The following is a 24,133-nucleotide window of genomic DNA, read 5'->3' as shown; positions in this document are numbered from 1 at the left end:
CAGGTAGAGCGTCTATCTTACATATACAAGTGCAGTACATATACACAAGGGGCTGTACGTATACACAAACACGCTGAGGCTGCAGTGTGTCGGCGAGCTGACAGGAAGCTCAGCGTTTTTTTAGAGGGCGGCCTAAACCGCAACATCAAACGGGAAGAGAGACGTTCAGTCCAAACAGTTGTTGAAGGGGATGTGTGTGTGTGTGGAATGAGAACTTCCAGTACAGGGAAAATGTTTGGAAAGGTCAAATTCCCTGGAAATTGAGTGAAATTAGAAAAAAAAAAAAAAAAAAAGATGAGACGAATCTGATATGATGTAATAAAACACTCACCTACGCCATCTGCACGTTGGAAAAGTGGTGTGGGTTGCTGCTGAGGTTGGATGCCGTAAGATTTGAAACGTCTTCCAAGATCCTGAAGGTGGCGCTATTATGATTCAAGCTTATGTCAAGCTTCAGGTTGTGCAGGGGCGTCAAATGGCGGCTATGCGGAGATGTTGTAGGAGGAAACACATAGTCCTTATGTGTAGTTTTTCATCAGGTTTTTAAAATTTTATTTTTAAAATGAATTTAATTTAAAATTTAATAAAATGTAAAAAAAAATTAAATAATACCACATTTTTATTTTTAAAATGAATTTAATTTAAAATTTCATAAAATATAAAAAAAATAAATAAAAAAAAAATGATCCTTAATTGGCATTTTAATCCAAATTTTCAGTCCAATAACCATCAGGTGGCGCTATCATGAATCTTCAAGCTTCAGGTTGTGCAGGGGCGTCAAATGGCAGCGATGCAGAAATGTAGGGGGAATCGTAGATTTGAGGAATGAAATGGATTCTGTGTAAGTCCTTATGTGTAGTTTTTCATCAGGTTTTTAAAATTTTATTTTTAAAATGAATTTAATTTAATAAAATGTAAAAAAATAATTAAATAATGCCACATTTCTATTTTTAAAATGAATGTAATTTAAAATTTAATAAAATATTTTTTTTTTTTTTAAAGATCCTTAATTGGCATTTTAATCCAAATTTTCAGTCCCATAACCATCAGTTGGCGCTATCATGATTCTTTAAGCTTCAGGTTGTGCAGGGGCGTCAAATGGCAGCTATGCGGAGATGTTGTAGGGGGAATCGCATATTTGAGGAATGAAATGGGTTCTGTGTAGTCCTTATCTGTGTAGTTTTTCATCAGCAGGTTTTAAAATTTTATTTTTAAAATTATTATTTTTTTAAATGTAATAAAATGTAAAAAAAAATTAATAATTATCCTTAATTAAATAATACCACATTTTTATTTTTTAAATGAATTTAATTTAAAATTTAATAAAATGTAAAATAAAATGAATTTAAAAAATGATCCTTAATTGGCATTTTAATCCAAATTTTCAGTCCAATAACCATCAGTTGGCGCTATCATGATTCTTCAAGCTTCAGGTTGTGCAGGGGCGTCAAATGGCAGCTATGCGGAGATGTTGTAGGAGAAATCGCAGATTTGAGGAAGGAAATGGGTTCTGTGTAGTCCTTATGTGTAGTTTTTCATCAGCGGGTTTTTAAAATTTTATTTTTAAAATTATTATTTTTTTAAATGTAAAAAAATAATAAATACATAATGATCCTTAATTAAATAATACTACATTTTTATTTTTAAAATGAATTTAATTTAAAATTTAATGTTTTAAAAAAAATTATTTAAAATTTAATAAAATGTAAAATAAAATAAATTTAAAAAATGATCCTTAATTGGCATTTTAATTCAAATTTTCAGTCCAATAACCATCAGGTGGCGCTATCATGATTCTTCAAGCTTCAGGTTGTGCAGGGGCGTCAAATGGGTCCTGTGTAGTCCTTATCTGTGTAGTTTTTCATCAGCAGGTTTTTTTATTTTTATTTTTTTTATTAATTTAATTAAAAATGTAATAAAATGTAAAAAAAAATTGGCATTTTAATCCAAATTTTCACCAAATTTCAATGGGTTATTTGTCATTTTCTTCAACACCCTTTTATGCAAAATGAAATAAAATGTAAACAAACTATCAGTGAGTCATCAAACATGGCGCGGTGGTGTTTAATGCCAGTTTTGTTGCCAAAACATCCCGCTTAGTCATGCTTAAAAGCTCATGAGGCCCATTACACAGTGAGGCCGCTCATCCAAACTGTCAACGATTCCATTTTGAATTCCACAAATGTGTCCGACATGACAAATGTTATTTTGCCACCCTTCCTGAGGTTTTTTTCGACTGTTTTCCAAGGCTCATAAATCCTACTATGGATCCTGTGAGTGCCAGGCTATTTTATTCCTAAAAGGTTGAGACACTTCTAACCATGAGACAATTATCATCTGCCGTCATCCACCCACTCCTCTGTCCTTTTGGGGTTGTTTACTGTAAATAATACCGCATGTTCACTGTGACCACTTTGCTTGGCAGCGTTATTTGTACTTCTTCACTTTTTGTCCGATTGCTACTCTTGTTGCAACAAACAGACGCACAATGCAAGGTACTGCATACTCATGTACTTCATTAGTACACCTGCACAATCGCAAGGCATGGTGGGCAGCTCATGCATGCATTTTCTCAGCATAAGTTACCCAGCATGCCTTGTGGGTTATAAATACCAGTTTTGTTAAGTGTTTATTTCGATCATATGTTGTTTTTGTTTAGGTTGATGAAATATTTCATCTTTATTCTACTAAAATTATATTTTTATTGTCAGAAAATTGCAATTTTTTGAAATGTTAATATTTTCACTATATTCTTGTAAAATAACTGTTAATGTTTACATTTTTAATTATATATTTTCCTTTTTTAAATAATTATATTTTGAGAATGTACAAATAATAATGACCCACAAGGGTCATTATATGGAATATTTCATCTTTATATTACTAAAATTATATTTTTATTGTCATAAAATTGCAATTTTTTGAAATGTTAATATTTTCATTATATTCTTGTAAAATGACTGTTAATGTTTACATTTTTAATTATATATTTTCCTTTTTTAAATAATTATATTTTGAGAATGTACAAATAATAATGACCCACGAGGGTCATTATATGGAATATTTCATCTTTATACTACTAAAATTATATTTTTATTGTCAGAAAATTGCAATTTTTTTAAATGTTAATATTTTCATTATATTCTTGTAAAATGACTGTTAATGTTTACATTTTTAATTATATATTTTCCCTTTTTAAATAATTATATTTTGAGAATGTACAAATAATAATGACCATGGGGGTCATTATATGGAATATTTCATTTTTATTCTACTAAAATTATATTTTTATTGTCATAAAATTGCAATTTTTTAAATGTTAATATTTTCACTACATTCTTGTAAAATGACTGTTAATGTTTACATTTTTAATTATATATTTTCCTTTTTTTAAATAATTATATTTTTAGAATGTACAAATAATAATGACCCACGGGGGTCATTATATGGAATATTTCATCTTTATTCTACTAAAATTATATTTTTTATATTTTTATTGTCATAAAATGCAATTTTTTAATGTTAATATTTTCACTATATTCTTGTAAAATGACTGTTAATGTTTGCATTTTTAATTATATATTTTCATTTTTTAAATAATTATATTTTTAGAATAATAATGACCCATGGGGGTCATTTTATGGAATATTTCATCTTAATTCTACCAAAATTATATTTCCCTTTTAAAAATAATAATATTTTTAGAATGTACAAATAATAATGACCCCCAGGCCACACTTTGGACACCCCTGACCAAGCGAAACTATTCATGTTTCAGGCAATACAGTGTGACTACTTTCTTGCTGTCTGCGGCTGGAGAGACGTCCAAACTGTGAGGTCAGTGGGAGGGGAAGGTGGTGGAGGGTGTGAGCCAAAAAGGAGACAGAGTAGAGGCCAAGAGGCCAGATCATTATGAAAGACCCGAGCACACAGCTGTGTGTGGACAGCCTCCCACTGTTCTTGCCTATCCACCACAACATCCCGCCTAATCCCGCTTAGATGTGCTTGTCGGCACCCAGACAGTGTACATCCAGTGGCACTGCAGCATCTGGGTTTTTTTTTGGGGCGGGGGGGACCACACGGGTGGGTTAATCTGAGTGTATGCCCATTGCGGGATAAGGATGGGGGGCCCTCAGTGTACCGCTACTCGTAAAGGCTAGTTTATAGAGTACCATTTTGTATCCTGCGTGCCACATTTGGCCCGCGGGCCGCGTGTTTGAGACCCCTGCCATACAGCATCCATATCAAACTTGCGCAGGCCACACTAAGATTAAACTTTCATATCAAGGTGGGGGCCTCAAACTAGTGTCCTGCGGGCCACGTTTGGCCCGCGGGCCGCATGTTTGAGACCCCTGCCATACAGCATCCACATCAAACTTGCGCGGGGCCTGCACTAACATTAAACTTTCATATCAAGACAGGGGCCCTCAAACTCGTGTCCTGCGTGCCACATTTGGCCCGCGGGCTGCGTGTTTGAGACCCCTGCCATACAGCATCCATATCAAACTTGCGCGGGGCCTGCACTAACATTAAACTTTCATATCAAGACGGGGGCCTCAAACTAGTTGTCCTGCGTGCCACATTTGGCCCGCGGGCCGCATGTTTGAGACCCCTGCTTTAAATGATCAAAAATAAGCTAAGATGATTGTGCAAACTTGCGCGGGGCCTGCACTAACATTAAACTTTCATATCAAGGCGGGGGCCTCAAACTAGTGTCCTGCGGGCCACGTTTGGCCCACGGGCCGCATGTTTGAGACCCCTGTCATACAGCATCCACATCAAACTTGCGCGGGGCCTGCACTAACATTAAACTTTCATATCAAGACAGGGGCCCTCAAACTCGTGTCCTGCGTGCCACATTTGGCCCGCGGGCTGCGTGTTTGAGACCCCTGCCATACAGCATCCATATCAAACTTGCGCGGGGCCTGCACTAACATTAAACTTTCATATCAAGACGGGGGCCTCAAACTAGTTGTCCTGCGTGCCACATTTGGCCCGCGGGCCGCATGTTTGAGACCCCTGCTTTAAATGATCAAAAATAAGCTAAGATGATTGTGCAAACTTGCGCGGGGCCTGCACTAACATTAAACTTTCATATCAAGGCGGGGGCCTCAAACTAGTGTCCTGCGGGCCACATTTGGCCCGCGGGCTGCGTGTTTGAGACCCCTGTCATACAACATCCATATCAAACTTGCGCGGGGCCTGCACTAACATTAAACTTTCATATCAAGGTGGGGGCCCTCAAACTAGTGTCCTGCGTGCCACATTTGGCCCGCGGGCCACATGTTTGAGACCCCTGCTTTAAATGATCAAAAATAAGCTAAGATGATTTCGGAAGGGTTCAAATGTCAGAACTGCTGGTAAAAGTTGGCCCCAGTAGAGGACCACAGGACACCAACCAACCCTCCGTGTGACCTTTAGAACTGATCCACAAACATCCTTTTGATGGAGTAACAACATGGAGGTGCTATCACGGCGTGATGCCCGCTTTGTGCTGCTGGAACCACCGAGTGCATCAAAGGAGTGGATGAATCACAGGAGGTGATTTGGAGCAAAAATAATGTCAGCAAACAACATTCATGGTGGTGGTGGGGGGGAAGATCTAAAGTCTTAGAAGAACACCATGAATCAAAGCCGCATTCAAATGGAAAACAGTGCATCCTGACCCATGGAGAACTATGTCAAAAAGTACTACAATACAATCAACTTGGAGATTACTCGAGTTGTTTAGTGTACGTACTTGAAATTCCAAGGGGACCACAAACTCACCACAACTTTGCTGAAAAAAATACCATACAGTATATTTCCAGCAAACAAAGCACAACGGCGACTACTGTAGCATATTAGCGATAAATCCCATAAATTCTTAGCTAGATTAGGTACAAGAGGATTTGCATGACCGGCCCCGACCCAGACTGGGCAGCTGTGACCAAAGAAAGCAGCTGAACTGGACCTAATAATCTTTTTTAGTACTTTTTAGTCAACTGTATACAGTATTGTTTGACGTTGATCAGACTCTATTGGATCATATTCATATTCAAAAGCTGCATTAAAATGGCCAACCAGTAAATATACTATATTTCCCGAGAGTGGAAGGGAATTGAACATGCAAGGAATGTGCTGTATATAAAAAGCCGCTCACTATTTATGCATGCAGTGGAGGTGGATGTTGTCGAGAGAGGCTACACAGCAAAGTTGACTTGAGGTCAATTCCTTACCAGCTCTGTTTTTCCGCCTACAGTACATCCGAGCATGGCATCTCCTTTATTTTTGTTCTGCCCACCTCTTATTCCAGGAATGTTATCAAGCGTATCACAATATGTCTACTATATTGGGTTATATGAGTGTAAAAGTGACTATAGGGGTGTTATATCACGTCTAGGGGACTCTTATAATGTCATAAAGGCTCCGCACAGGTTTTGTGTGGTGTTATATTTTGGTTTAGTTGTGAACTAAGCAAACTAGAGGGTAGCCAGAGTAGACACCTGAGGTACACCGCATTAATGGCTAATGGCTGCCACCATTCTCTCTCTATTAGGATGGTAATGGTAATGTTTTAATTTCATTTGAACATGCATCAGATTACAATTGAATGCATCACATCATCAGTTCACAGTTCCACATGTCCAAAAGGAGTAGGAAGAAGCAAATCTTATTAAATCCTACTCCTCCATCTGGTACTTTTACAATCAGTAACTGTTACATTTGTTCACTTCCTGCTTTCCTAATATAATTTTTTCAAAACTTTTTTACATTTATTTTATTAATTTAAATTTTTAAATATTTTTATTTATTTTATTTAATTTTGTATTTATTTTTATTTTTATTTTTATTTTTATTTTTATTTTTATTTTTATTTTTATTTTTATTTTTATTTTTATTTTTATTTTTATTTTTATTTTTATTTTTATTTTTATTTTTATTTTTATTTTTTTGTCACGTACCAAAGTACAAGGTGATATGACCATACAATTACATACTGGTTACCATAGTAACTGTCAATATAGTTATATATTATATAGCACATCATGACTGGTTCAAGACTCTTCATCCTTATATTTAGCAAACATCAACTGCTTTATTGTTTCATATTTTTCTATATTGGGTTATATGAGTGTAAAAGTGACTATAGGGGTGTTATTTCATGTCTAGGGGACTCTTATAATGTCATAAATATATTTTAGAAGGCTCCTTACAGGTTTTGTGTGCTCAAACTTGATGGAAATTCACTGATCACGGTCAGAGATTATATTAGTTGTGAACTAAGCAAACTAGAGGGTAGCCAGAGCAGACACCTGAGGTACACCCCCATTAATGGCAATGGTAATGGTTTTATTTCATTTGAACATCAGATTACAATTGAATGCATCACATAATCAGTTCACAGTTCCACATGTCCAAAAGAACAATCAGTAACTGTTACATTTGTTCACTTCCTGCTTTCCTAATACGATTTAAGTTTGTTTTTTGTTTTTTTTTTTTGATCTGGTTGTGGAATTTTGTACCCTAATTCATAGCGTCTTCCAGTCAGGACTTTGCTTCAGGTTAAGGCAGGGCAAGGATCAGGCTAAATCTCCAGGAAATGAACATGAGTCGACGTAAAGTTCTTTGAAGTCATGGAAACTTCCTGTCCTTTTAATCAACTCACTTTTTTAAAATTGCTTCCACAGTCCTTACAAGATTGAATGTCAGCCTTCATGTTTGACTACCATTTTGTACTCTTGGATGCTGTTCTTGTGGCCATTATACTTCTTATTCAAGGACATACAAGCATCACTTGTATTCATAACATCAGAAAGGATAAGCCCGAGACAGATGGGATAGGAATATTAAAATTCATCATCAAAACTCTTCAAAAACACAGAAGCACCACCAGCTTAGAAGACAGGCTTATGTAGTGTTAATCCAAGCTGTTTTTAGTCTTTTCTGCAACAGTTTCCTGTATATTCTGTACATGGGACACTGTGTGAAAGTGCATAAGACACACAATAAAACAGTGTTCATGTCGACCGCAAGTGCATTTTTTTACCTCAAGGGAAAAGCCTCTTTTCTGGGAAATCTTCTGACGAGATGACAGATCTCAGTGTGACACAAACACAAAAAGCAAACCGGAAAGGTTAATAGTGACGTATGTATGAGCTTGGTTTGTCTTGTGTAATATTGAGCATTTCTATGAAAAATTAAAAAATGGCTTTACCCCAACATAATGATCTAACCCTCTTGCAGAAAAAGTCAATTGACTGAGTTTAAATTGGTAATTGTCAGTAATTAATGGCTGCTTGAAGAATTACAGTTGTAGGAGTCCTGATCTTAGAGAATACCATAATAACCATAATAGGTGAAAACTGACAACTAAAAACCCAGGAATGTACTACTTGGCTGCAACCAGCACAGACGCTGTTGAGTCGGTGTATTCTTATTGCGGTTAATCATTTCCAGATAAATAAAAAAAAAATTGCGATCTTCTAAAACAAATGTTTATACTATTAGAGCCCTCTAGACATAAACTAACAACCCTATGTTCACCTTTTACACTTGTATTACCCATTATAGTAGACATTCATTCATTCCTTTTCTACCGCTTATCCTCACGAGGGTCGCGGGGGTGCTGGAGCCTATGCCAGCTGTCTTCAGGCTGGACTGGTGGCCAGCCAATCACAGGGCACATATAGACAAAAAACCATTCACACTCACATTCATACCTATGGACAATTTGGAGTCGCTAATTAACCTAGCATGTTTTTGGAATGTGGGAGGAAAACGGAGTACCCGGAGAAAACCCACGCATGCACGGGGAGAACATGCAAACTCCACACAGAGATGGCCGAGGGTGGGAAAAGACAAAATAAGAATCCAAAAAATTACCACTTCCACAAAAAATAGGAGGAGAACTCATTAATTCATTCATTTTTTACCGTTTATCATCACAAGGGTCGCGGGGGTGCTGGAGCCTATCCCAGCTGTCTTCGGGCGAGAAGCGGGGTACACCCTGGACTGGTGGCCAGCCAACCACAGGGCACATATAGACAAACAACCATTCACACTCATATTCATATCTATGGACAATTTGGAGTCGCCAATTAACCTAGCATGTTTTGGAAGCAAGAGGAGAACATGCAAACTCCACACAGAGATGCCCGAGGGTGGAATCAAACCCCGGTCTCCTAGCTGTGAGGTCTATGCGCTAACCACTTGAACACCGTGCAGCCCTATAGTAGACATAATAAGAGTAAATAAGCCATTTAACACATACATAAGACTGATGCACATGTGTGTTGCAAAAAATGTGTTCCCTAGGGGAGCAGAGCGAGGGGGGGCAAACAGGAAGTGATGTCAGGGGTTCGAAGTTATTATCACGCCTGTTGTGGGGTAATTCAAATCTGGAATAAAAGCCTGTTATGAACATAAGGGGTAACATTACTGACGTCCAACAAAAAGTTAAGTCTTTGAATGCGTCTTCTAAATGCCTTATATTTTTATTTCAGTTTATTTCAGTTGATGCTTGAAAATGCTTCACTAAAGCAGACACTTTGCTTCAAGGTGCATATGTTTTACTACAAATAGCAGGATTTATTTGTATTTTTTTAAAAAAACGTGACAAAGTGAAACAATTGCTGAAAACAGAAAGTACAAATTTGATAACCAGAAGATGCTGCCATTCTAAGCTGAATATTCTGAGATGTCCCAAGCACTGGACGTCGGTGTCTGGTCCCGACCACACTACAAGCACTTAATGAGCTTAATGTGCACTCCCGGGTCTTGCAGCTTAAATGCATGTGCACTATATAGTACTGCTGTAGTCACCGCTTGGTGTTGCATGACAGTCTTTGCTCCTTAAAATGTTTTTCCCATTGAAATGAGTTCAATCTGATAAGAAATCATTAGACGCTCACATTACTTGTCCGTGACCATCTGGTGCCAAAGTAATTGTGCAGACAGCTGACAAGCATCTGGGGGTAGGGGGGGGGGCTGACTGAGAACTCAATACATAGACTTTCATTTATAAACAAGGCGCGTGTGTCGTCATGTGACCTAGGAGTCTTTAGCGCCTTCAGGGGAGTACAGACTCTAGAGCCTTGCAGTGCCGCTAAAGTGTCCAAGAATAGGAAGAGATTTTACAGCCTGATTGGAGATAAAGTGTGCTTTAGCCCTCAAGCCTAAACCTTAACGCTAATGACATCCATTTTCTCCCATGTTGCAGCAAACCACCGCACAACACAACACAGCAGTTTCATTAATTGACACTCATAGTGGATGACTCAGCATAAAATATTAAGTGTCCCGCTCATGGTCATCACACTCAAAATGCATTTAATTCTGGTTCTACCATATCTGACTTCATTCATTCATTCATTTTCTACCGCTTTTGCTCACAAGGGTCGCGGGGGTGCTGGAGCCTATCCCGGGCGAGAGGTGGGGTACACCCTGGACTGGTTGCCAGCCAATCACAGGGCACATATAGACAAACACCCATTCACACTCACATTCATACCTATGGACAATTTGGAGTCGCTAATTAACCTAGCATGTTTTTGGAATGTGGGAGGAAACCGGAGTACCCGGAGAAAACCCACGCATGCACGGGGAGAACATGCAAACTCCACACAGAGATGGCCGAGGGTGGAATTGAACTCGGGTCTCCGAACTGTGAGGCCTGCGTGCTAACCACTTGTCCGCCATGCAGCCTGAGAAGAAGCACATAAAAGCAAAAAAAAAAAAACACATTAAAAATACCACTTCCACAAGGAATGAGAGGAGAATTTTTTTTTTACATCCTGGACTGGTGGCTACCCAATCACAGCACACATATAGACAAACAACCATTCACACTCACATTCATACCTATGGACAATTTGGAGTCGCTAATTAACCTAGCATGTTTTTTGGAATGTGGGAGGAAACCGGAGTACCCGGAGAAAACCCACGCATGCACGGGGAGAACATGCAAACTCCACACAGAGATGGCCGAGGGTGGAATTGAACTCGGGTCTCCGAACTGTGAGGCCTGCGTGCTAACCACTCGTCCGCCATGCAGCCTGAGAAGAAGCACATAAAAGCAAAAAAAAACCACATTAAAAATACCACTTCCACAAGGAATGAGAGGAGAATTTTTTTTTTACACCCTGGACTGGTGGCTACCCAATCACAGCGCACATATAGACAAACAACCATTCACACTCACATTTATACCTATGGACAATTTGGAGTCGCTAATTAACCTAGCATGTTTTTGGAATGTGGGAGGAAACCGGAGTACCCGGAGAAAACCCACGCATGCACGGGGAGAACATGCAAACTCCACACAGAGATGGCCGAGGGTGGCATTGAACTCGGGTCTCCGAACTGTGAGGCCTGCGTGCTAACCACTCATCCACCATGCAGCCTGAGAAGAAGCACATAAAAGCAAAAAAAAAACCACATTAAAAATACCACTTCCACAAGGAATGAGAGGAGATTTTTTTTTTCACACCCTGGACCGGAGTACCCCGAGAAAACCCACGCATGCACGGGGAGAACATGCAAACTCCACACAGAGATGGCCGTCATATCACCTTGTACTTCGGTACAAGGTACATTATTTAAAAAAAAAAACACCAAAAAAACATACTTTATTATGGAAAGCAGGAAGTGAACAAATGTAACAGTCACTGATTGTAAAAGTACCAGATGGAGGGGTAGGATTTAATAAGCTTTGCTTCTTCCTACTCCTTTTGGACATGTGGAACCGTGAACTGATTATGTGATGCATTCAATTGTAATCTGATGCATGTTCACATGAAATAAAACCGTTACCATTACCATAATTACAGTTGAATTAGCTCAACACTTGTCCAAAACCAGCTCACCTTAAACCCCCCGCGCATAAGCATCACGCAATGCAATTAATCCCGCACATAAGACGATTGAGGAATTATAGCATTAGCTATTCCGCACCTTTGCAAATATGTTATTCATATCCGGGTTTGCAGGTGATGACATGTTTGTTGTTGCAACTGGGGGATGTGGGAGATAATCCGTCAGATCTTCACCATCAGCAACACTTAATACATGTAGTGTTTTTGAGTTGCATTGAAAAAAATACTACTCTTTTACTCTACTGTTCATGCAGCTGTGGGAAATGTAGTACTCATTTGTAGTACTCGCTTAAATGACATGCAAAAAAAATAATGAACTGTCTACGGGCTTGCTCACTAACTAATTAAATTCCATTGCAAATGTGCATTATTGTAATTCTTCATATGGTCCCTGAAACTGTAGCGTGAAACAGATATTGCGCATATTGTTTATTAATAATGCAGCGTCAAGACACAGGTGGCTCAAGTAACAGATATATATTACCAAAAGAACTACTTCCTGTATTTGTGCTGTGGATTCAGGATAAATGATATCAGTGTTTTTTTTGCATTCTTCCTAAATATAGCTTATGCTGGTTCTTGTTGGTACATTGCTTGAGTGCCTTGCTCAATCCGCTGCATAAATTTACTCCACATATGGATGTAATAAAAGTTTTTCATGCTGTGTGGGCATACAGATGTTTTGTTTTCATTCCCCCTCGGAGGTTTCTTTTTCTGTTTGAATTGATTAGTTATAGAGGGTTTGTCTTTATATAGAGCGACATCCCACAGGTAGCCTGGAAAACTTCAGTTTTGTTCTGTGAAGTTGCAGCACTTTTGTTTAATTGTTTAATTTTTTTTTGATATTTTGTGTTGTTTTTTTTAATAATTTACCCTTGTGGACCACCATACTTTGTACCTATACTACCACAGTAATTATTTTTGCGTGATTTTGCAGCAGTTTCCAAATAACATTATTTAATAAAGTAATATTTGGGATAAAATATTGCAAAACAGATAACTAACTCTATTAAAAGCTTTTAACTTCTTTTCCAGCACTGAAAACACGAAGATGTGTGTGCCTGTGTGTGTGTGTTATTCCTCCTCTCTATAAAGTCCCGCCCCTTGTGCCTTCTGGCCAATCAGAGCGTACTACGTCATCTGGTGGCTCGCGACCCGAGCTCAGCAGCTCAGCAGGGAGAGAGGGGGGCGTCAAGTGGGGGGAGGGGTCACATGTGTACACATTGTAGATCGTAACGTCTACAACGGACGGCCCACTTTTTTCTCAACAAGCAAGGGGAAAAAGTTGATACTCGAAGGCTCTCCATTTGGATTTTGCTGTCTGATTACTTTCTCGTAAAGGATTTTACAAGCGCTGGGAGGAAGGAGAGGTTGTTTTTTTATTTAAAAAAAAATTGTGCTCCAAATGAAGCCATTGAGAAATGCCAGTGGAAATGCTACATCCTGACCCGATGCCTCCGTAGGGTTGTCGGACGACAGGCAGCCAAGTCTCCAACGTCTCTGGTAAGTTCTTTTATTTGACTTATCCCTAAGAAAAAAATTATATATTTTCTACTCTTTATGTTTGTCCGCTAAAGGCATAAAATGTTGAGTAAACCGTGACAGCTAGCTAGTATCTGTGGCATCAAGTGCCATAAAGGTTAAGACAAATATTCCAGTTTGTGTCCATAAATACTGTACAACGTAGTAGTATTTTAATAATAATTATGTAATAGTACATTACATGATTAGCAAGGATGCGTATAACGGCGTGGAACTAGTTTTGACAGTTTTGTTTACTTTTTGTTGTGTGGTTTTTTTAGATAAGATACATATTACGCTATGTGATGTAGCATTTTTTACAATTGAGCTTCTTAAATTAACATTTATCTTTTAAGTCCTTTTGAATACTGCTTAATTCCAATTTTAATTTAACCAGGATATTTATTGGTGGATTCTGTGCAAAAAGTACTGAAACATTGAGCAGTTTGGACATGTGCATTGAACGCATCATCACCTATTAAGGTTCTACCCAAAAGTCCTAACTTTCTGTTGGTGTATCTACTTAACATAAATGCCAGTATTTGTCTGTTTATTTAACAGGGACAATGAACATATTCACATTTATACCAGATAAACCAAACCTGAGTATAGTGTGAAATCAAATACTACTTAAAAGTACTACAAGAACAATTAAGACAAATTCAAAACATAATCATAGATCCGCTGTGGCGACTCCGGAATCAGGAAAAAGCCGAAAGAAACAAACAAAACACAATAAATCTGTCTGATGTGAAGCCACTTTTAACAGTTTTTATCATGTATTATTCCCTGTATTTTTTTTGTGAATTAAACAAAACAAAACAAAAAAAACATGTACTAGGATACACACACCACTCCAAAAATCCAATACAAGATGTATATAAAACTCCTATCATTCAAAACCAAACAGGCTGGAGCCTATCCCAGCTGTCTTCGGGCGAGAGGCGGGGTACACCCTGCACCTGGTGGCCAGCCAATCACAAGGCACATATAGACAAACAACCATTCACACTCACATTCATACCTATGGACAATTTGGAGTCACCAATTAACCTAGCATCTTTTTGGAATGTGGCCGGAAACCGGAGTACCCGGAGAAAACACTTACCAGTCACTCAATCCAATAGACAGTTGATAAAGTTGATAATTCCAATCTGTTTGACACTGAGGGGTATTAATTAAACGATATGTTGGACTTGTAGTGGAACTTCACTGCATTATACGGAGAAAATACTGTAGTACAACTCCATTAAAGTGTACTTAGCTATGTTTGCATAGGCAACGTTTTGGATACATAGTTACATCACCTCATTGTGTGCTTAGATGTGTGTGTTTTGTCAATGAATACATCACCTGGTCGTTTGAGCGTCCTCTCCCATGAAACCCAACTCAAACTGTGCGTAAGACAATCACAATATCCATATATATATATATATATATATAAGCAGCAGTAGAAATATAACGTTGTCTTACGTGTAATTGCAAACAGATGACTGCGTTTTTGAGAGCGAAAGCTACAGTTTGACAAAATACTTTACCGCTGTAATCTTCCCCGCTCAGCACATTAAACGCCGCTTGAGATTTAAGGCCCCTAGCCGTCAACTTTATCCACGTGACCAAAGGCGACATGAGCGTGCCGTGTGTGACGGGGGGGGGGGGGGGGGGTGTGGCGTGGCTTAAGTGCGCTTAAGCCTGCTTTGTGCTGACCACTGAACTCTGACTCTTGTTGACGACTGTGACAGTTCAAAAACACCGGCATAGTGAAGACTGTTGAAAACGTGATCAGGTCTTGACTGGAGGATGTGGTATTATACGGCATAACGGCGCAAAAAACACAAAAAAAACATCCTTGGTAAACTGTAAAGTGGATAAGATCGGGGTAATTATGATGCTCGGGTGCTAAATGTACAAGCTAGTTGACTAAACACATCAGTACACCAGTCGGTGCTAGCGAAAAAAAGGTACGACCGTTAGTCGATCATCAGTTTCAGGAAGTAAATGTGGTTTTTCGTCCTTGTCGCAGAACACTGGACCAGTTCTACAACCTTGCATGGGTACTGAAGTGTGCACGGGAGTTTGTCCAACATGTGCTTTGTGGACTTGGAAAAGGCATTCAACCGTGGCCCCTTCAGGTGTCCTTGGTTAGCATGCTACCATGTCCATTCATTGCTTGTATAAGCGGCACAGGATCCCGGTTCACATTGTCCAAGGCTGCCATTTTGTCACTGATTCTGTTCATAACTTTTATAGTCAGAATTTCTAGTTTCAGCCAAGGCGTCAAGGGCGTCCAGTTTGGGGACCTTGCAAATGATGTAGTCCTAATGACCTCATCAGGCTGTGATATTCAGAATTTATTTGGGCGGTTTGCAGCTGAGTGTGAGTGTTTTTGTAAACACTGAAAATTGCGGGAAAGGATCATGTATTTTAATATTTGTATATTATTTAAATACCACTCACAATGGTATTACTATAGCTCGGATTGCCTCGTTGTTAAACTTGCAAGAATTATCAGCAGCTGAGGAAATGGCCCCGGAGACATTGAAGGGACTTTTTCTTGAAAGATCCTTTGGTATTTTAATGGTCTCTCAGAAGTAGCTCTGTGGTTCTGATGTGGTTCTTTTGCTGTGAATTATACACCAAGAAAAGAGAAGAAGGAGGGGGGGTAAAAATATGCACTGAATGTCACTTGACTCCTGTCAACGCCGCACAACCACAAAGTTTGTGAATGTGAGTCACGTAGTCTTGTTTTGATTTGAGTAGTATTTCTCCCGACGCTCCTCTGTACTGTTGCAATGAATCATGTGACACAAAGCGGTCATTTCTCAGAAATGTCTGTAAATTCCTGTACGGATATAAGACAAGAGGGTGTGGCCCCCTCGGCGTGTTGCAGTACTCCCATCAGACGGCCAAGCGCTGACACATGGAGCACGTGGGGGTCACACTCTTACGACAGCGTGTTTGGTGGGCCTTCCCCATCTGGGAATAGTTGACTCCCATCATGCTTTGACGCAAAAGCGGTGTAAAAAGTTCACACTGTGGGCTGGACTGCCGACATGTGCAACAAGAAGCAAAACAATATGTCTTGTAATTGTTATTGTGGTGCCATAAGGCTCAATATAATTAATTATGTGTTGTTTACTGTGTCTTATTATCCGAGGGTCGTTTAAGATTCCTGATGGTAGCGGACCATTAGCATGTAAATACTGTATGAGCTTTTTAGCAGGGAAAGTTCTAGTAAATGATTCACCTCGTGGTGTTTGCATGAGGGTAGCTTCTGAAAACAGACTTTTGTAAAAAGTAACTGGATACTTTCTCTTCCTGCTGACCCTGTTTCCAGTCCAAATTTTTTTTTTTTTTTTTAGTTCCAGCCTTCAGCACAGCCTCATTATAGCCAGCTGGAGAAGTACAGAGACGGACTGACGTCTCTCCCCCCCACTCTCCTTGAGACCAAAACAGCCCACTCTGTAGTGGCTCTCTTACGTAAGTGAAGGGGGGGGGTGCTCCCCCTTTACTGGCAATGAAAACACAACCGCCTTCCTGCACTTTGTTGCTGGTTATTGTCAATCTCTGCAGAGAATCTGCAGCCATTAGCGCATGTTTTGTTTCAGAGGATATTTACTTATCAAGGTAAAGATTTTTTTTTTTTTTTGAATGGAAACGGCGCCCATTTTCCTTGACCTTGCCTTGAACTCCCAGTGCGCCTCCACCGCACGCCTGCTTCAAATTTCACTCTTTATAAATCTCGTCTTCGCCGTGTGTCCCAGTCAACAGAAGCGCAAAGCCGAGGACGCTATGCCAAATTGTCAACATATTCTAAAATGCACCCGTGCATGTTTTAAATGAACAGGATTCCTATTGGGCCAACACACATTTCTAATGAGAAATGGCAATGTAGCATAAAATAAGGCATTAGTTAGAAGTACAGAACCAAAGTAGTCCAGTTCTGAAGAATCTTGTTGTAGAACCAGGACTTCATATGTGCCAACACACATTTCTAATGAGCAATGACAATGTAGCATAAAATAAGGCATTGGTTAGAAGTACAGAACCAAAGTAGTCCAGTTCTGAAGGGTCTTGTTGTAGAACTAGGACTTCATAGATTCACAACAAACTGGACAATAATTGCCGTGAGAACTAATTCCCATTTTTGACCTACTCCATATGTTTACAAATCACATCCAGTATCATGGATCATCATATTTGCACCGCTCCATATCATGTTTACAAGTCACATATCCTGGATCAACATATTTGCACCACTCCATATCATGTTTACAAGTCGTGTATCATCATATTTATAAATAAGCCGCTTTTCCGTCGTCTTGTTTTATGTCTTCATGTGCACTCCCGTTGCACCAAATTTCATTTGACACTTTTAATCCCAATGTGTCTTGTTTCTGTTGTAGGCAGGCATAGTAATAAGATGTACGTAAATAAAATGCAGCATACAGAAGTGAAGCAAACTAACTGTACTGTTTGGTTGCAGACGGGGGGGGGGGCTTAAATGTCATTGTTAGGCCATGTGGAAAAGCAGCGAGCCCGCATGTGACCGTGACAGACAGACAGACAGACAGACAGACAGCCAGGCAGAACAGAAGCTTGCAGAGGCGTCAAGACAATTGAGTTTTGTGTGCCGCCACCAGAACAAGGCCATCATTGGCGGCAGCTATCAGTTTTTTGTTTTTTTTTAGGGCCTATGCACACTGCGAGCTGTTCATATTCAGCCAGTCGGATGCAGTGAAGTGAAATTAACTGTGTTACTCGGGGTTGAACAGTGCTTTGTGTGTGTGTGTGTGTGCGTGTCGGGCTGCTTGACTAGCGAACATATATGTATGTACAACGACTTAATATTTAATGCACTTTGCCAACAACAACAAGTCTTTTTCAAGGCTCTAAGGTACCTTCTGGAACATGTGTGCTTGATCATATAAGACACGCTTGTGCTGAAACGTTCAGTAAAAACAAAGAAAGCCATGCAATGAATCAGTGTGCAGTGTTTCTCACAGGGCTGCAATCTACTTGTGGCAGCATGGTTAGCATAATTAGTTGCATGTGTGGTAGAGGCACAAAGTACATGAAAGCAAAAAATGTTATATAATGGATATAGAAATTAACTTTCTTCTTTTGTTTATTTTTGTGCTTAATATAGCAACAATGTGTTGATGGCAGGCCGTCACAAACTAATGTGTAAAACACTGACGCTAACCTGCATGGTGGGCGAGTGGTTTGCACGTAGACCTCACAGCTAGGAGACCCGAGTTCAATTCCAATTGTGTGGAGTTTACATGTTCTCCCCGTGCATGCGTGGTTTTCTCCGGGTACTCCGATTTCCTCCAACTCCAAATTCATCCGACTCCAAATTGTCCATAGGTATGAATGTGAGTGTGAATGGTTGTTTGTCTATATGTGCCCTGTGATTGGCTGGCCACCAGTCCAGGGTGTACCCCGCCTCTTCGCTCGAAGACAGCTGGGATAGGCTCCAGCACCCCTTGCTGCCCTTGTGAGGATAAGCGCTAGTAAATTAATGAATGAATTAATATTACTAGAGCCCTTTAGACATGAAATAACACCCCTATAGTCACCTTTACACCTTGCAATGTAACTTAATGGACACCGACTGACCCCTAGTGACCTGTGTGAAATACCTTATAGTCGTATTTTAGTGAAGTGTAGCCATTTTTATGCTTTATTAGCAACTACAAATTGTCCATAGGTATGAATGTGAGTGTGAATGGTTGTTTGTCTATATGTGTACTATGATTGGCTGGCCACCAGTCCAGGGTGTACCCCGCCTCTTGCATGAAGACAGCTGGGATAGGCTCCAGCACCCCTTGCTACCCTTGTGAGGATCAGCGGTAGAAAATGAATGAATGAACATGTTCACGAGGCCAGAGTGGGAGACACAAAAAGCCAAAGAAAAAGCAAAATACATGCACTGAGCTGAGGTCTTGTACTATGACTGGCTGTTAATGAAGTTCTGTGTCACGTTGGAGGCATATTTCTGTCTTCTCTTTATGGTAGAAGTCCAAATTGGACAGTCCAACGCCTAGGGCGTCCAGCTGGAAAAGTTCTGCTTGACTTCCAGTTAATAACTTCTGTGGTATTCCTAACGAGTTTCCTAACGAAGTCTTCTTTTCCTGCTTGCAGTCCACCTGCGGCGAGCGCCTGTCCTGGTCCCAGCAATGTGGATCTGCATGGTTTACAATGAGACGGAAAGCAGCGTGGACTTCCGCCTCTGCCAGGACTTTGGCCTCATCCTGTCCGTGCTGTCCCTGGTCTACCTCCTGGTCTGCTTCCCGCTGGGCCTGTGCTACAACGTGCTCCTGGTGGCCGTCAACCTCTCCAACAAGGTGTCCATGACCATGCCGGACGTCTACTTCGTCAACATGGCCATCGCCGGCCTGGTGCTCAACGTGGTGGCGCCCGTGGAACTGCTGAGCTCCACCTTCACCCGCTGGCACGCGTGGGAATACACCAACGAGGTGTACATCACGCTGCTCATCCTCTTCAACATCTCCTCGCTGGTCATCATGTACTCCACCACGCTGCTCAGTCTGGACTACTACATCGAGCGGGCCTTGCCGCGCACGTACATGTCCAGCGTGTACAACACCAAGCACGTGTGCGGCTTCATCTGGGGCGGCGCCGTGCTCACCAGCTTCTCCTCGCTGCTCTTCTACGTGTGCAACCACATCTCCACCAAGATGGTGGAGTGCTCCAAAATGCAGAATAAAGAAGCGGCCGACGCCATTATGATGTTCATCGGCTACGTGGTCCCGGCCGTGGCGGTGCTCTACGCCTTTGTGCTCATCCTGCGCATCCGGAAGGAGTCCACACCTCTGGACCAGGACTCGGCACGCTTGGACCCGTCCATCCACAGACTGTTACTGGCTTCAGTGTGCGTGCAGTTCATACTGTGGAGTCCCTATTACATGACGCTGCTGGTCCACACGGTCGCCGGCGCCCCCGGCTACGTCGGCAGCACGCATTACTTCCCCACTTACTACTTCCTGAGGTGCGTGTCCAAGCTGATGGCGTTCTCCAGCAGCTTCGCCATGCCGCTCATGTACCGCCAGATGAACAAGAACTTCTCCAATAAGCTGCGCCGGCTCCTCACAAGGGTGCGCTGCCGGGACCAGTCGTGCCCCCACGAACGATCCACAGTTCAGCAAGTGGTCACGTGAACCCCCCCACCCCCCTGCTCTTCTTGCCTCTACTAAGCTAAGCCGGCACTTATCTCCCCCGTCTGCCCCGCCTACCTCCCCACAGAGCCAGTATCTTGCCGCCGCGCCCTCGCCGCTCTGGACTGCGTTAAAGTGCGACATAGCAAACTGTGGAATTTCCTGTCACCTTCCAGAGCGCAATCCAAAGGATCAGTTCTGCAGAGCAAAAAGAAAAACCACTAAGTGCTGACATTTTTTTGTGTGTGTGTGTGTGTGTGTGTGACTAAGGGAAGCGTTCCACTCCGTCACTTTGGCTTCTTGTTGTGTGTGTGTGGTGACTTAGCGCCTACGCTAGCTAGCTTTTAGCTCCTTGCAGTGGCCTGAATCCTGGCAATGTGACCAACGTATGACGGAATGTCGCCCGTACATTCACTAAGCTCTTCCGCTATGTAACAATGTATCTCGTCTGATCTATTTAGCTCCCCCGCGTTTAGCAAGGGGGATCGTATCGGAATATAAGAAGTAGCTCACGCCACCGCGCAGGCGACATGCGTGTTGATTCTAACTATGAAATGAAGTCGAACATTAGCTAGCATGTTCACAAAGCACTACGCGTACCAGGTAAGCTGCTCGGCCTTTAAGTGTATCACATTTTAACTCGGAAAAAACTTACTCTTCTAGTTGACGGATCTCCTCTCGGGGTACAGCGGAACCTCCGTAATCAAACACGGGTTTTAATTTCAATTTTTAAAAAAATTCCCAAAACTGTCATTAAGTGTGCAGTCAATCTTCTAAGCGTCATTATAAAGGGGACCTATTAAGCTCATTTTTGTATTGAATTGTGGACTTCTATAGAGCAGCTACACACAATAACCCCCACAGAAAGCTTTCTAGATCTTCCAGAATCTGCACCAGCTGTATTTTCTTGGATTTCCAAAACGGTCTGTTTTAGTTTATTCCATCCGCGGTTGCGCCTTTTTTTCCAAACCTGCACAAATATTTCTTACAAGCCATTTTTCCGTGCTAACAAAACTCTCCGAAACTCTCTTGAGTACACAGAGCCATCCCAAACTTCTTTCAGGACACCATTATGTGAAACACAAACATAATCGAAACATAATCAGTCCCCTTTAACATACCTAAAAAGTGTAAAAACGATGTTAACCACGAAACCAAAATACTACGAGACTTCTATAGAGCAGCTACACACAATAACCCCCACAGAAAGTTCTCTAGATCCTCCAGAATCTGCACCAGCTGTATTTTCTTGGATTTCCAAAACGGTCTGTTTTAGTTTATTCCACCCACGGTCGCGCCTTTTTTCCAAACCTGAACAAATATTTCTTACAAACAAAACTCTCTGAAACTCTCTTGAGTACACAGAGCCATCCCAAACTTCTTTCAGGATGCATTATAAATAAAAACATAATCGAAACATAATCAATCCCCTTTAACATACCTAAAAAGTATAAAAACGATGTTAACCACTAAACCAAAATACTACAAGACAAATAAATGTGAGTGCTACTGTCATCTAGTGGCATTCTATAGGTATTGCAGGAATCACATACAACTTGTGGGATACAGTGGAGTCCCTGTAGGGCAACACTATCCACAGGTTGACTTTCAGGTTGTTCTAATTTCAAGATTAATTCAGTCCAGACTCAAACTGTCGCCATCATAAAACCTTTTTATTAGGTGTACAGGCAAGTTTATAAGTCATGAGTGTAACATAAACGATGTAAACCACTATATAATAAAACTAAAATCAAGTAAAACTACTCCTAATAGACATTTAACAGGGGAGGAACATGAAAATATGTTTCTACAGTTTGGAGGTTCCGCTGTATTTTGACAGAACCCCTGCATGCGTATTTAAAAAAATAAAAAATAAAAATCGAAATACCTTAACCGTTGTTGACGGTTCCAAACAGAACCGATTTACCTCATTTACATTAAATCCTCCGAAACCCCTAAGAACTTCAGCTGGAAACCCTGGAACCTGGATTTGTGAAGCTATCATTTTGGTTTGCTACTGAGGGTGCCCCCCGAGGGATTGTTTGGTACATTCCCACTTTCTCATTACAGAGGGATGTATCTTCCCCCCGACACCTGCAAACAATTACAGTATAGCACTTGGGTGGGAGGGGGGGTCACCTTGTGTGAATTAGAATTTATTCAATACCGTATTTCCGCAAGGTTATGTTATATACTCAACTGCAGAGAGTACCAGGCATTTAATATCACGTCCTTTATGAGCAGAGGCCACTATTTGAGGGATTATGGGAGTTTTCATTTCAAAGTACACACACAATGCTGACCCTTATTATGTGTGTACCCTAAAAAAACAATTTTTTTTTAAATGGCAAAAAAAAGCATCTTAAGTCACAATTTCAGTTCATTCAAGTGAGCTTTCTTCTCCATGTTCTACTCACCATGTTGTTGCAGTGCCACCTGCTGGGAGAACACCTAGCATGTTTGGGATTTTTTTTTTTAGCTTTAACAACCTCAAAGGTCTCCAGTGTCTTTTTTTTTTTTTGGCTATTTCAACATCAAAACCTCATCGGGTCCAAAAACGAGTCAGAAAGTGAGGCTTTTTCCTGTTTTATGAGTGTACAGTATGATGTGAAATGACTGTGTGTGTGTATATATTGAGATTTTACAGTACAGATACTGTATAGGGTGCTCTTTGGAACACATAGCAGTATTTTTGGGGGGGATTTGTGAGAGATTTATTTAGATTCTTTAAGTAATCTACTGTCATCTGAGTCAAAGACTGAATAAACGATAAACTAACAACGACCTCTTCTTGTTTATTTGGGTCGTAAGCATCTATTTAGTATGTTTATTATTCTGCCTTGCGCTGTAGATCATTTGCATATTTACTGCTTGACTCGCTGATAAAAACACGAGGGTCAAGCTAGCATCTTCTGTATGTGTGTGTGTGTGTGACCTGGATGGAGCTGTTGCCTAGCAACCTGAGAGGACACAGCCAGTATCTCATTGTCAGACCAAAGCGGTGTATCGGGATGACAGATTTGATCATAAACCGATCAGTGTGATTTACAAAAAGGTTGCAATGATGTAACAAGTTTAATCTAATAATATTACATCATGTAACATAAGGGATATCATTAATACATGAGCTGTGCCTTTAAAGAAGAAATCATGCATTTTTTATGCACTTTTAAATGCCTTTATATGTGATTATAGTTTGTCATTAAGTCAAATTACACTACTGGACCATACAGGCATTTTTAATATTTTAGTCACTATATTTACCAAACACAAAATGAATCAAATATTACAAAAAGTTCAAATAATCAGCATAAATGCTTCAAATTATATGAATGATAATGGACATTTTTGCACAATTTTTCAAACAAAAGCATTCAAAATAATGTCTGTGGCTGTTTTGGTCACCTAAAGACGTACTTTTCTCTCTCGTTATTTCCAATTACGCTTTTAACTGGGCACAAATGAGCTACATTGACGCCATATCAAAGGCTGTTAGGCTTTGGCTTTGAAAAAAAAAAATGTTTCCTCTCAAATTGCATGGAAGTGAACCAGGAAAAGCTCTTAACCCAACAAGCA

General features: G+C 40.4%; 1 protein-coding gene across 1 annotated transcript; it reads left to right on the top strand.

Annotated features, from left to right (window-relative positions):
- The first annotated feature begins 13,067 nt into the window (after nt 1–13,067).
- gpr146 (G protein-coupled receptor 146) lies at nt 13,068–22,484 on the top strand. The gene is made up of 2 exons (XM_058048896.2): nt 13,068–13,358; nt 19,524–22,484. Exon 2 carries the CDS (start codon nt 19,559–19,561, stop codon nt 20,558–20,560), a length of 1,002 nt encoding a protein of 333 aa, XP_057904879.1. The 5' UTR covers nt 13,068–13,358; nt 19,524–19,558; the 3' UTR covers nt 20,561–22,484.
- Nucleotides 22,485–24,133: the final 1,649 nt, after the last annotated feature.

This window comes from Doryrhamphus excisus, linkage group LG16, assembly GCF_037039965.1.
Source record: "Doryrhamphus excisus strain RoL-2023G ecotype Guam linkage group LG16, RoL_Dexc_Guam_v1.1, whole genome shotgun sequence".
Classification (NCBI taxonomy): domain Eukaryota; kingdom Metazoa; phylum Chordata; class Actinopteri; order Syngnathiformes; family Syngnathidae; genus Doryrhamphus; species Doryrhamphus excisus.
This window is presented reverse-complemented; position numbering and strand designations above follow the sequence as displayed.